We start from the raw sequence: 14,303 nt of genomic DNA, 5'->3' as shown, positions 1-14,303 counted from the left end.
ATGTAGTGTGGAAGTTTTTAATGTTTCTTCATCTGTGATGTTCTTGAATGTGTTCACATGAAGATGGTATAAATAAACTCTTGTCAGAGATTTACAGTTATCAAACAGTCAGGTGAATAAACAACACTGAGACACTTGGAGACGGTTAACGTGCTGCACGGGTGAGGGCTCAGAGAGGACTCACACCGAGCTGCAGTAGTCGTTTATTATTTATAGCAGGGTGAAACAAGCATAGCAGTTTCCTCTAATTTTGCATATATGTGTGTGTGTCTAAGTTCATATAAATGTCATAGGGTGAACTTCCTCTTTCTATAAACAGAGCGAGTAGTACATTTGGTTCTTTTCCTATTAAGAGTAAAATATGAACATATACTTTAATGCAACATAAAACTCATAAAAGCGTTTCTTCTTTAACATCCCCTCCTGATGTTAATATTTTTCACTTAATCATACTTTATTATCAGCCAACAATCACTTGCTTATAACATTTTCAATTGTAGCATCATTCAGTATGTGTGTGTGTGTTTCTATACTAAATCTTCTACATCCGGTTCATCTTCTAGTGGCAGTCCAACATAGGTAATTACTGTGGCCTGTACCATTTTGTCAATCATGGATCTTATGCATGGTAGGATACATATAGAAAACAAGCACAATAATAGAAGCAGAACTCCTATCAGTACGAGTCCTTTTATCACGAGGGTCTTCCAGCTGCCACTCAGCAGCCAGGTCAGCCAGTCCTCATTGTTCGTAACATAGTCTTGTTGCTGCGCATTACTCAGTTGTCGCAACTTGTCTAGGGCGGTGGTCATGGTCAAGGAGTGCACGTTGTCCGGGATATAGGTGCAACAAGTGGTGTTGAATAAGACACAGAGGCCCCCTCTCTCAGCGAGAATCATGTCCAGGGCGACCCTGTGTTGCATGAACACTATTCTGATCGCGTCGATTTCCTCATTCTGAGCCTTATTTATCTTTGTTGAGCTGTTCAGGAAAAGTCCAAATCGGTAGTCAAGAGTCTCAATTCTTAACGTGTTTTTTCCAGTTCCGACCCATGGGAACAGTGAGTGCAGGACCTTCTGTCCGGTGGTCCACAACTTGAACTCCGCTGGTACATCACTGCCCCAGATTGGGTCATGGGGTTGCACGTCATCAGTGTTCCTCTTGCGTCGTGGTTGGTTCTGATGGAATACTCTGAAGGTGTGGTCTGACACTAAAATTGGGGCGCAGAGTCCGGTACAAGAAAAGCTCACAACTAAGACAAAACTGCTCCTGCAAGGAAAGCTCACTGTTATGCATGCAAGGTGATCAGCTCTAGGTGAGAAGACATTTAAATCTCACACTTGTTCTGCTGCATTTTTGAAGCTCAATTCCAGGAACAGATCGCAGGGTTCATTTTTATATACACTGCAACTGCCATGAGGACAGGGCCATTTTTTTTGTTGTTGTTTGTTTTTCCTTTTGCTCTGTGCAGCATTTTGGCAGCATTTTTAAATTTCTCTTTGTATTTTTTCTTTCTTTTACTAGTGAAGAGATGTAGCGTGAACAGTTATACAGTCTAAATATCCCATATGGGTCGTGTGAAATGGTGTTTTCAGTTTCATTCAGTTGAAGTAAAGAACGTTGAATATTTCTAAGTGTGCTGTTTTGAACCAACATGTCACAGTATGATCAGTGCTGTAATTTTTGACAGTCACTGTATCAATGTTATTTTTGCATCTCTTGAATAAAGGTTTTGACCTGCAAGTGCTAATTTCATTAGTTATTGGAGCAAAAAAAGACAGGTGGTGGTCCTGCACCCCCTCGTCAACAAGTTGGTTAAGTAAATAATATCCTCACGGGAAAATCGATATCTCTCAATGAGCACACTGTCGCGCTGAGCTAAAGGATCCTGTCTGTCCCGCAATATATGCTGAATTCTGAGGACTCTCCTTATCAATCTTGCACCTTCCGCAATGGGTTGCTCGCGTAAACGGACAGGACATGGCTGCGACAGGCTTCCCAAATCCACCTTGGCTTTTATAGCCGTGGTCTCTCATCTTGATTACACGAAGTAATTTACAATTACTACTCTGAAATATGAATTACATCTGTAATAATCACATACATGTAATAGAATGTTAATAGTACATTTCCCTTTTTTAGGAAATGACCTGTATGTATCTGTGTGACATCAATAAAAGGATCAAGTGCTGCATTATCTTCAGTTACATTGATGTTATTTATTTATCGCTGTTGCTTTCGTATAAATGAAGCGGACATACCTGCGTGGCCGCGATCTAATCCTGTTTACATAAAGTAAACCTGCTCCCGAGCAGGTTTACGCTTACGGCTCTGTTGCTATGACAGCAAGTCCCGGATGAGCTTCGGGGAACCGAACGATCCAAGATCACGCGAAATCGTCAACAATCTAATCCAGCTAACTTACTTAGCGAGGTACGAAGAACGGGCCCTAGGTTTGCACACACAGTAGCTGGTATTTTGGCCCATTCCTCCATGCAGATCTTCTCGAGAGCAGTGATGTTTTGGGGCTGTCGCCGAGCAACACGGACTTCCAACTCCCGCCACAGATTTTCTATGGGGTTGAGGTCTGGAGACTGGCTAGGCCACTCCAGGACTTTCAAATGCTTCTTACGGAGCCACTCCTTTGTTGCCCGGGCGGTGTGTTTTGGATCATTGTCATGTTGGAAGACCCAGCCTCGTTTCATCTTCAAAGTTCTCACTGATGGAAGGAGGTTCTGGCTCAAAATCTCACGATACATGGCCCCATTCATTCTGTCCTTAACACGGATCAGTCGTCCTGTCCCCTTGGCAGAAAAACAGCCCCATAGCATGATGTTTCCACCCCCATGCTTCACAGTAGGTATGGTGTTCTTGGGATGCAACTCAGTATTCTTCTTCCTCCAAACACGACGAGTTGAGTTTATACCAAAAAGTTCTACTTTGGTTTCATCTGACCACATGACATTCTCCCAATCCTCTGCTGTATCATCCATGTGCTCTCTGGCAAACTTCAGACGGGCCTGGACATGCACTGGCTTCAGCAGCGGAACACGTCTGGCACTGCGGGATTTGATTCCCTGCCGTTGTAGTGTGTTACTGATGGTGACCTTTGTTACTTTGGTCCCAGCTCTCTGCAGGTCATTCACCAGGTCCCCCCGTGTGGTTCTGGGATCTTTGCTCACCGTTCTCATGATCATTTTGACCCCACGGGATGAGATCTTGCGTGGAGCCCCAGATCGAGGGAGGTTATCAGTGGTCTTGTATGTCTTCCATTTTCTGATGATTGCTCCCACAGTTGATTTTTTCACACCAAGCTGCTTGCCTATTGTAGATTCACTCTTCCCAGTCTGGTGCAGGTCTACAATACTTTTCCTGGTGTCCTTCCAAAGCTCTTTGGTCTTGGCCATGGCGGAGTTTGGAGTCTGACTGTTTGAGGCTGTGGACAGGTGTCTTTTATACAGATGATGAGTTCAAACAGGTGCCATTCATACAGGTAATGAGTGGGGGACAGAAAAGCGTCTTACAGAAGACGTCACAGGTCTGTGAGAGCCAGAGATTTTCCTTGTTTGAGGTGACCAAATACTTATTTTCCACCCTAATTTACGAATAAATTCTTTACAAATCCTACCATGTGGATTCGTGGATTTTTTTTTCACATTCTGTCTCTCACAGTTGAAGTGTACCTCTGGTGCAAATTACTGACCTCTGTCATCATTTTAAGTGGGGGAACTTGCACAATCGGTGGCTGACTAAATACTTTTTTGCCCCACTGTATGACCCTGAAGGTAAGCGAGTCATGGACTAAAGTAAAACAGTATGTTGGATGTGCCATGCAATGCTCAATTACATTGGTGTGAACTAGTGTGTTAGCTCAGTTAGCTCGTTAACGTGTTGGCCGTCTAGCCCCATGCACGGGGTGATCGGCGGTAGCTCGTTAACGGAGATTTGCCGTGTTGTGGCGTTAAGGTCATTTCAACGAGATTAACCTGAAAGCACTAGTGGGAACACAACGAATATGACTGCACATTTACGCCGACATTATCCTAGTGCAAGGACAAAGATGAGCGATTCCTCAATCAGATACAGGGCTCGCAATATTGCTAGCCCGACGTCCTGGAGCTAGCGATTTTTCCAGTCGGGCTACCAAAATCTATCTCTGCCCTGCCCGTCGGGCTATTGTAGGAAGGAAAAATATATGTCAATGATTTTGCATTCTTTCAGAAATGTAGCTGGGTAATTATGTCATTGGCATCGGTGAGCCACTGTCAATATGTGACATATTGAAATCGCGTTTGAATTTGCGCTTGTTTTTTTGCTTTCACTTTGCAATCACGCGAACTGCGTATAGAGAGCGACAGCACTGATTGGTGAGTGATGATAATTTGCGCACCAATTCCTCTGACATCGTCTTATCAATCGTTAGCTTACTATGCAAACATGACAAGTGAAATCTCCCGCAGCTTAAACATGTGAGAGGTTGATCGCGCAGAGAATCGCTGAGCTTATGTGAGTGTGTGTGTAAAAGCAGCAGGATATATATTTCAGTTCTGCTGAGCCAAATAAGACAGGTCAGGGTGAAGAAGTGACAGTCAAAGAAAAGCTTACCACAAAACGGAGAAGTTATGACAAATCAGACTATAAGGCAAAAAGAAAGTGCAGCTTTATGGTTTCATGGACAAAAGAATTTCTGTGGCTGGATATGATGAGCTAAATAACCAGGGCTGCACATAAGTGGTCCGCAGGTGCGCATTCGCTGTCAAAATAAAAAACACGCACAAGGGTTAGGGTTAAATTTAAAAACTGTACTTTTGAGTTAAAATATATATTTATAATTTTAATAAATGACAAATTAAAAAGGCATGAACATTTTTTTGTATCGAAAAAATATCGAACCGTGACACCAAAGTATCGAACCGAACCGTGAATTTTGTGTATCGTTGCACCCCTAATATATATATATATATATATATATATATATATATATATAGATAGAGAGATAGATAGATAGATAGATAGATAGATAGATCCATATAATGATGCAGTGCTACACACATTCATATTTGTATGTTATTGTGTTCAGAGAGGCTGCTTTTTATTTTTATTTCCTCATTGCTGTGCACATTTTTTTTATAACCGACTTCAAGGTAAAACTTGGACTCAGATGCTGTTGAACCTGTTTTCTGGAACAGAGTCTTGAAGGAACCAAAAGCAAACTTTTATTTATGTGTCAACATTTGGAGATAAATGTCTCACTGATTCTGATCCATCCGTGTCGGTTAATTCTGCCAGTTGGATTTTTGTTTACAGGGGGATGAAGATGCTGCTGGTGTTGCTGCTCCTCATCAACAGTAAGATACACACTTTAAATACTGTTTAAATGCCGATTGTGTGTAAAACTTATGGAGCTGTATTACAAACAAGTAACTTGAATAGTGAGGAAAGAAGCTTTGTTTGTAAAAATATGAAAGACTGTAGTCAAAGGTTGTGCTTTTCCATCATTGAGACGCTGAACAACATCTTAAAATAGTTTTACACTAAATCCCTTTGTCTGTACAGTGGTTCAGTCCTCGTCTTACAAACAGGCGTTCATCGCAGTCACCGTACAAGTCTGTAGGTACTGAGAGCCAAGGATGAACATTTCTGACATACCTCTGCAGGAGTGCCAACTACTCACTGTGTGTGTGTGTGTGTGTGTGTATACATGGTGGAGACTTGTTTAAACTGATTCTACTACAGTGGTTATCCTCAGGCGGAGTGGCTGAGCAGCCTGCAGTTTATTCATATTGACTGTGATGTACAAGAAGGTACAGTGTTGTGTGTAACAGGAACAGGAAAACATCACAGTATAAAAGATGAAGATAAAGGCTGAACTGACAGCTGTTCCACTGCTGTCACATTAAGGACCTGCATCAGAATAATTTTTGTAATGTTGCTTTACTGGAACAGCAGTTATTAAACTTGTCACAAGATGGCGCTCCAACAGAGGCACAGCACCATATTCACAGTCACATTAAGTGGTGAAGGAAACACTTGTATGTACAATAAATGTATCTACAACATCTGTGTCAAACCAGCTTACTATTGTGTTGTCAAGAGTCATGTTTCAATATTCAAACACATGTCTTGGGTTTCTTAAATTAATTTGTCACCTGAGGTATCTGAGACAAACCCACAGCATGCGGTTAATTTCTATGTCTGTTTATGTGTCTTCAGTTTCCCAGCATGCCCTGGCTGTGGTGGTGGAGGTGAATGAGGGGGAAAGATCTGTCCTGCTGCCCTGTCAGTACTCAGGTATTACACCCGAGGACCCCACAATGATGTGGACTCGCAATGATCTTCATCCTAAATCTGTTCACCTACAACGAGAAGGAGGAGACGACGTTACAGGACAAAACCAGCGTTACAGCAGGCGCACATGGATGAGGCCTGATGCTCTGCACACTTTAGACTTCAGCCTCACTCTGAGAAAACCACAACTGACCGACAGCGGCAACTACACCTGCTCCATGGGTGATGGGATAGGAGACCGAAAACTGAGAGATATACAACTGCAGGTCACAGGTCAGCAACAAACACCAACACCTGCTCTTTATGCAGCTCAGGAGTCAGTACTGTGGACAGATCAGAGGTTAAACAAAGAGTGTTAGATTGATTTGGTTAAAAGTTGTCATTGTTGTGTTTAAACTTGTCTTAAACACAACAATGACATGCAGTTTTCTTAAACTGCATGTTTAGATATTTTTCTGTTTCTACCATACATGTACGATGGTGGAGGAGGTTTAGCTATTAGTGTTTAACTGCAGGCACATTCCATATAAGATTGTGGTTTCCTTATTTGATAAGGAATGTTTACTTCCTGCCATTTATAGGCTCACCTGCACTGGTATATGAGAGACCGTTAAAGGGGTTAAACCGTATACAGGAGGGGTGAGATGACTCTTTTATGACCAGAGATGGGGGTAAAATGGTTATAACCGGGAAGTCAAGCACATACACACAGTTACACACACACATGCTCGCATGTGCATGCACACACACACACACACAGTGCCTTTAACTTTTATGACACACCATATCAGAATCAGAATCAGAATCAGAAAGGGTTTTATTGCCAATAGTTGAGCAGGTTTACAACATTAGGAAATTGCTGCGGTGCTTCAGTGCAAACATACTGTCATAAATTACGTTTAAATAGACATGAAAATAAAAATAAGAGTAAGAATTAAAAGTGCTAAGTAGATAGATATATACATGATATATACATGAGTGCAGATGGTGATCAGTGCCAAACATGGAATGATGCAGTGAACACAGCGTAGGGTCATGTGTTAGTGGTGGGAACAGTCATACGGTTATTGTTCATGTGTCCAACAGCAGAGGGGAAGAAACTGTTCTTATGGCGAGAGGTTCTGGTGCGAATGGACCGGAGCCTCCTGCCTGGGTTGTGTGTTGACTGAATAAAGGCTGCGAGGGGATGCTGGTTCTTTGTGGAGTTGTCTGGGATCAGGTGAGGAGCTTTCAGCTCCAAGATCCGGATCCGACCGGCTTCCTTTGCAAGTTAAAACCCATCAATCTCTGGTTGTCTTGCTTCGCTCATGGGGATAAGTCTCTGAATCAGTGAGGCCTGTGAGCGCAGGCCTAACAAAGACTGTTTTGGCAATTCTCTTAAAAACAACGACCAACATTTTAGATCTAAGCTCCATGGAAGCCACAACTAAGGTTGGGTTTAAAAAAAATGATTTTCCAAGTAAAAAACGATTTTAGCTTGAATAAAGCGATATTGATTCATTAAATCCTGAATTGATTTTTAAATATAAATGTATTTTGCCAGGAACACCTGAATCTCAGGTTAAAGCTCACAAAACTATTTTAACAACCACCAAACACAAAACACCAAATGAGAGCAGGTACATTGATTCCACACAAACACCTAAACACAAAGCACAGACCATTTCACTCGACGGCACATACACAGACACGCCATCAGGACTAAAAGGCGAGATCTCACTGATTCTGAAGCTGCAGGTTTTGTCACTCTCTGACCAAAATTTACTGAACCAGCAGCAAAAGTAGATCAAAACTAAGCTTCACATTTGATAAACATCGTCTTTAATTCCCTCTTACTTTTGCCGTTTTACTTCCACCACAATAAAAATCACACTTCCTGGATGGCTCTCTCTGTCAGTCACTTCATATGTTGATTCATGGTTTTCTTTCATCTTTGTTCTACTGCAAAATATTATAAGCTAGGCCAGAAAAAAATGTTTTTCTGTGTTTTATTTTCAGTTACTTTGACACAAAGGCATCTGCTGTGATGCTCACACCTCTGAAGTCTCACAAGTGTCAGCTTTGTTTTTATATATAGATATAAAAATATGGAATGTACTGATAAAAGATCAGAATTATAATATTTCTGACTGTCTTAGTCAAAATTGAACTGAATCGAGGATCAAATCAAATTGAGACCTTATGAATCAGAATCGAAACGATTATAGAAACTAGGGCTGCCACAAACGATTGTTTTGATAGTCGACTAGTCACCGATTATTTTTGCGATTAGTCGACTAATCAGATCATCATCCATTGGACTTAAAACGTACAGCTTATTGCACCAGCAGCATCTGCTCTTATATAACTATCATTAGCTTACAGCTTTAAGTGTTTAAGGTCTGTGCCAACTAAAAATAAAGACAAGATGGTAGTTTATTAAATTTTAATGAAATTTGCAGATTGTTTCGGTGAAGTTTAATAAACTCCTTGCTATCTAAACTATAACAGGACACCGGAGTAAATTCTCCAGCATCTCACACTTCTGATAATCAGCTGTCTGCTTGACGTTTATTCAGCTGTGTAAAAACGATAACTTTAATCTCAGCCAAACCGATTTACTCGGGAACAAATAAAATACTGAAAAAAGCCAAACAATAACATTTGTAAGTTATCTAAGTGACTCATATATCATGTTTAACCTGAGTAGCGAAAGACGGTGGTGGGTTTGAAAACGATTTGCCAGGAGTCCGGTGTTCTCACGGCGCTAGTGAGCCTAGCCCCCGGCTAGCTATCGAGCTAGTGGGTAACAGACGTCTCAGAAAACGTCGGAGCGCTTTTGAAAATATGTGGTGTCCTGATAAACTGAGCAGATATTTGAGGTTTACACAGCTACATTCTCGCCTGAACATATGTTAAACGTTTATTTTGTGACCCAGAAAGAATAATAAGAGTAATATTAAAACTAACTAGCTGCCGCCATTGTTGGAAACTGAGCAGAGCCGCGCTATGAATTCTGGGACACAGCTTCTTCTTCTTCGGGGTTTAACGGCAGCTGGCATCCTTGTACATGCAGTGCTGCCATCTTCTGTTTCAGTCTGTTATTACACTCAAATCCTGCTACTTATTCCTGTGTCTTTTGGGATCTTACAAAGCTTCAAACGACGCGTCGACTATTAAATTTGTCGTCGACGATTTTGATAGTTGACGTAATCTTGACTAGTCGACTAATCGTGGCAGCCCTAATAGAAACCCCTTGGCTTTTGTACTTGCGTTTTGCTGTTCCATGTGAAAGATGCATTGTTGTTGCAGTGCGCTATTTTGTGTGCTTCTCATATGCAATTAGCCTATCGTTCATTCATAATGGGGCCAAAAAAACTTTCTGCAAGTGATTTGAGTGAAAAGAAGAAGCGTAAGGTGCTCTCGATGGAAACAAAGAGAGAAATTATTGACAAATATGAGCGAGGTCCTCCTCCACCAAGAACTTTTTCTTCAGCCAGCATCGCCTCACTCAAAAGGCGATGGAAAAAGGCACTTTGACTTACGAAAATTTTGATTTACGAAAGTCCCTCTGGAACAAATTTATTTCGTAAGTCGAGGTTCCACTGTACTTACATATAGACCACTAGATGGGCTAGATCAATTTAGTGCTTTGTATGTACATCCCCTTTGCTCTGTGGACTTTTTCTTTTCAGTAACAATTTCTTTTACAGGCTTTTGTTCCCTTATTCCAACGTTTTTTTGCGATATCCTGCTGTCATCAAATTCAAAATGAGATTTCTGATCAGTCAAAAAATAAACAAACAGCAAAAAAAGAAAACATAGTTTAAAATACATTACATTTAAATTATAAAAACTTTTATAAGTGTCTAATATAAAGGTTTTGTGTGCATTAAACAATGTTTCCATGGCATGAAGGGTTTTTTAATGCTGGAAATGATCAAACGATGATTAAATTGTTAACGTTAAAGATCCAGTTTAGCTTTCAATGGGAAAAAAGAGGCCAGATGATGATGTATTACCACAGAGACATAGATTAGCAACACTAATGCTCATATCCCAGATGACTATTTCATATTGTGATTTATTGTCCTCTCAGACCAGCAGGTGGAGATGAAGGTGAATGAAGGCTTAGAGTCCGTCATCCTGCCCTGCAAAACAAAATCTTACCTACCTGAGGACACCACAGTGGAGTGGACTCGCTCTGACCCAGAACTCATGATGGTTCATGTGTATGCAAACGAAGGCGACCAACTTAATGACCAGGACGGCCTTTACAGAGACCGAACAACAGTGAACAAAGACCTGCTGAGAACTGGAGACCTCAGTCTGACCCTGAAAAAACCCACAAAGAGAGACAGTGGAGGATACATCTGCACCATCTACAGCGACAAAGACATCCTGAGACAGAAAGTAGTGCTGCAGGTCGAAGGTCAGAGATGTAGATAAAGGTCAGAGGTGCTGTAGATGTTGTCATAATATTATTATGTTTTAATATTATGGTCTATTATTGTTTTCTACACAGAGCCATTTCCATCCTGGGCCATAGCTCTCCCAATTATCCTGGTTCTTCTTGTGGTTTCTGGAGGTCTTTTATTTAATTTCCGGCACTATTTCATGTCAGGTGAGTGTCTCCTACTACACTACCCATAATGCCACAACATGACTTTACTAAACAGTGTGCGTGCTTCACTGCATTGATCTGACACAGTGTACACGCTGTGTACACGCTGTACACGCTGTGTACACGCTGTTCTTCTTCTGTGGTGGTAAACAGCAGCTGACATGGAAACATGTGCTGACAGTAAATGTTGCAGCAGCTTCAGTAAATGTTCCTCCTTGAGTTGTGCTCAGTCATGTGGTGGAGAGCTTCAGATGTTCAGACACATGAAATCTTCATGGTTTCTGTGCTGATGTGTGTGAGACATGGCCGACTGTGGAGGCTCAGTCTGTCTGTGCTTCTGCTCTTCATCCAACATGTCTGCAGCGCTTTACAGGACACTGCAGACTAATTACCAAAGAACGAGTCAGGAACACATCAGGAACAAACTGAGACACAATCTGACTGAGACTAGAAGACAAGGAGGGGACAGGGAGGTCATGTGACCATCACAGCTGCTAATGATTTTTTCATGTTGTGCTTTGTTGTCCTCTCAGTTTACCAGGTGGAGGTGGATTCAGGGGTGGAGTCTGTCCAGCTGCCCTGCAAAGGCACACTTCACCTCCCCAAAGATGCTAAAGTGGAGTGGATGGACAACAATGACAGGAAGGTCCACGTGTATGTGAATGGCCCTGATGAACCTGAACAACAGGACGAATTTTACACAGATCGAACGAAGATGAATGAAGGCCTGTTGAAAACTGGAGACTTCAGCCTGACCCTGAAATACCCCACAGTCACAAACACTTACACCTGCACTGTCTACAGCAGGGAGGAAAACATCCTGATGAAGAAACAGGTCCTGCTCACTGTCAGAGGTCAGTGCTGTAGTTACAGGTCAGAGGTCAGAGGTTAATGTAAAAGTTCAGAGAAGATGAACTGGGTTCACATCACCACATCATCCATGAGACTTTCATGAGTTTTTCACAATGTTTGTTTAGCATTTAGCATACAGCTGAAGCTAAGTCAGTTCAAATATATCTATTTTGTTAGCACTCACATCTCAGTCACAATAACTACATGCATGCTTTTTCCAGAACCGTTAAACTTTCCTCATAAACACACATGGAAATATCACAAATCTAGGTCATGAAACAAGGAGGGGAGGACCTGTTACCATCACTGCTTGTCATGTTCAAAATTTTCAGGACTTTAGGAAACATATCTGTCATTTTAAATCATTTAATTTGCTTCAGCAGTTGAAATTACAAGTTTACAGCGCTGTACCTTTGTGTGAACCATTGGTCTGCTTCACAGAAAGGATAACCTTGAAACGGGCTGTACAGATTATATACTGTGGCAATAACAAAGGATTATTAGGGCTATCTTCTCCAAGCACCAAATGTGCCAGTCTGCTGTGGATCCTCCTCATTCATTCCAAACTTGCCTGGTGTCTGCTCCTTCAAGACAGAAAAGAAAAACATCTCCCTGGCTAGCCTTGATTACCCTGTTTTCCACACTATAAGACCCACTGAAAATCCTTTAATTTTCTCAAAAATCCACAGTGTATTATAATATGTACACATTATAATAAAAGTTACCGTGAGGGTTCTGAATTGGGAAACAAATGCAATCGCATGGCAGGATGCTGTAAACGGACCAAACTTCAGTCAGGAGAACAACTGAGATAATCCATCCACAATACGAGGTTAGTCATTAATATACTGCAACAACATGGGAATAGAGCAGCTGTGAGAGAATTCAACTTTAATGGATCAATGGTACAGAAGTAGCAGAAGCAAGAAGAATGAGTTGAGTAAAGTTTGATATCTAACTGTTTGGTTTCACTTAATGCACCTTATGGTTCGAAAAATACGGCATTTAATATTATCCTAGATCCTAAAATCTAGTTCATAACAACTTGTTTGGACATTCTGACCCAGAGACTATTCTAACCTTTATCATGTGTATGTGAGCACTCTGCTTCTTCTTTCAATATTTCAAATCCAGACAGTAGTGCTGGATGAAGCTCTCAACCCTCAAACACGGAGGGCCAAAATGTTTATGAGCACATTTGCATTGTGTATATATTAAAACAATAAAAACAGCTTTATTTAATACTTTTATAAACAATGTAATAATTTTTAAACCCTAACATGCTGCTTTTGCTGTCTGTTCCACTTACACATGCTGTGTTGTCTTCTCAGTCCCCCCGGAGGTGGTGGATTCAGGGGTGGAGTCTGTCCTGTTGGACTGTAGAACCACAGTTAAGTTACGTGAAGGTGCTAAAGTGGAGTGGAGAGACGCTTACAGGAAGGTCCATGTGTATCAGGATGGCTCAACTAAGCCAGAGAAACAGGATCATGTTTACAGAGGCCGAACAGAGATGAATAAAGATGCGCTGAGGACTGGAGACCTCAGTCTGACCCTGAGATACCCCACAATCACAAACAGCTACACCTGCACCCTCTTTAACAGGGAGGAACACATCCTGCTGAAGAAACAAGTGGTGCTTACTGTCAGAGGTCAGTGCTCTAGATACAGGTCAAAGGTCACTGTAAAAGCTCACAGAAGCTGAACTGTGAGAGTCCACATCATCCATGAGACTTTCATGAGGTTTTCATAATGTTTATTTAACATTTAGCTAGCATACTGTGAAGGCTAAGTCAGTTCAAATATATCTATTTTGTTAGCACTCACATCCCAGTCAGAATAAGATAACCTTTATTAGTCCCACACGTGGGAAATTTGTTAAAAATTGAACAAATTGAACACACATGGAAATCACAAATCTGAGTGATGAAACAAAAGGGGAAGTGGAGGCCCTGTTATCATCAGTCCTGCTGTTCATGTCTGTACCACTTATAAATGCTTCTTTTTTCTCTCAGTCCACCAGGTGGCCGTGGATTCAGGGGAGATGTCTGTCCAACTGCCCTGTGAAACCACACTTCAGTTGCCTCATGATGCTAAAGTGGAGTGGCGAGATGCTTACAGGAAGGTCCATGTGTATCAGAATGGCTCTAATAAACCAGATAAACAGGATCCGTTTTACAGAGGCCGAACAGAGATGAATGAAGACCTGCTGAAAACTGGAGACTTTAGTCTGACCCTGAAATACCCCACAGACAGAGACACAAAAATCTACACCTGCGCCGTCTACAGCAGGGAGGGAAACATCATGTTCAAGAAAGCAGTTAATCTCAAAGTCAAAGGTCAGGGATTTAAATGACTCTATTTGTTCACACACCGCGTTCTGTGTGTGTGTGTGTGTGTGTGTGTGTGTGTGTGTGTGTGTGTGTGTGTGTGTGTGTGTGTGTGTGTGTGTGTGTGTGTGTGTGACCTACAGTAGTCTACTATCTTATACAGTTTGTGTGCTGCCTTTAACCCTACAACAGCTGGGATAGACTCAGTTATGTTTGTGTGTTTTGGAGGTACT

The 14,303-nt window shown here is 41.6% G+C and overlaps 1 protein-coding gene across 1 annotated transcript; it reads left to right on the top strand.

Annotated features, from left to right (window-relative positions):
- The first annotated feature begins 5,196 nt into the window (after positions 1 to 5,196).
- On the top strand, positions 5,197 to 13,807 carry LOC113014840 (uncharacterized). The gene is made up of 7 exons (XM_026156597.1): positions 5,197 to 5,348; positions 6,214 to 6,561; positions 10,367 to 10,699; positions 10,793 to 10,891; positions 11,425 to 11,745; positions 13,075 to 13,392; positions 13,764 to 13,807. The coding sequence occupies exons 1-7, from the start codon at positions 5,312 to 5,314 to the stop codon at positions 13,805 to 13,807; spliced, it is 1,500 nt and encodes a 499-aa protein (XP_026012382.1). The 5' UTR covers positions 5,197 to 5,311.
- The last annotated feature ends 496 nt before the right edge of the window (positions 13,808 to 14,303 follow it).

This window comes from Astatotilapia calliptera, chromosome 3 (assembly GCF_900246225.1).
Source record: "Astatotilapia calliptera chromosome 3, fAstCal1.2, whole genome shotgun sequence".
NCBI classification, from domain to species: Eukaryota; Metazoa; Chordata; class Actinopteri; order Cichliformes; family Cichlidae; genus Astatotilapia; species Astatotilapia calliptera.
Note: the sequence above shows the minus strand (reverse complement) of the source record. Positions and strands in the feature narration are given on the sequence as shown.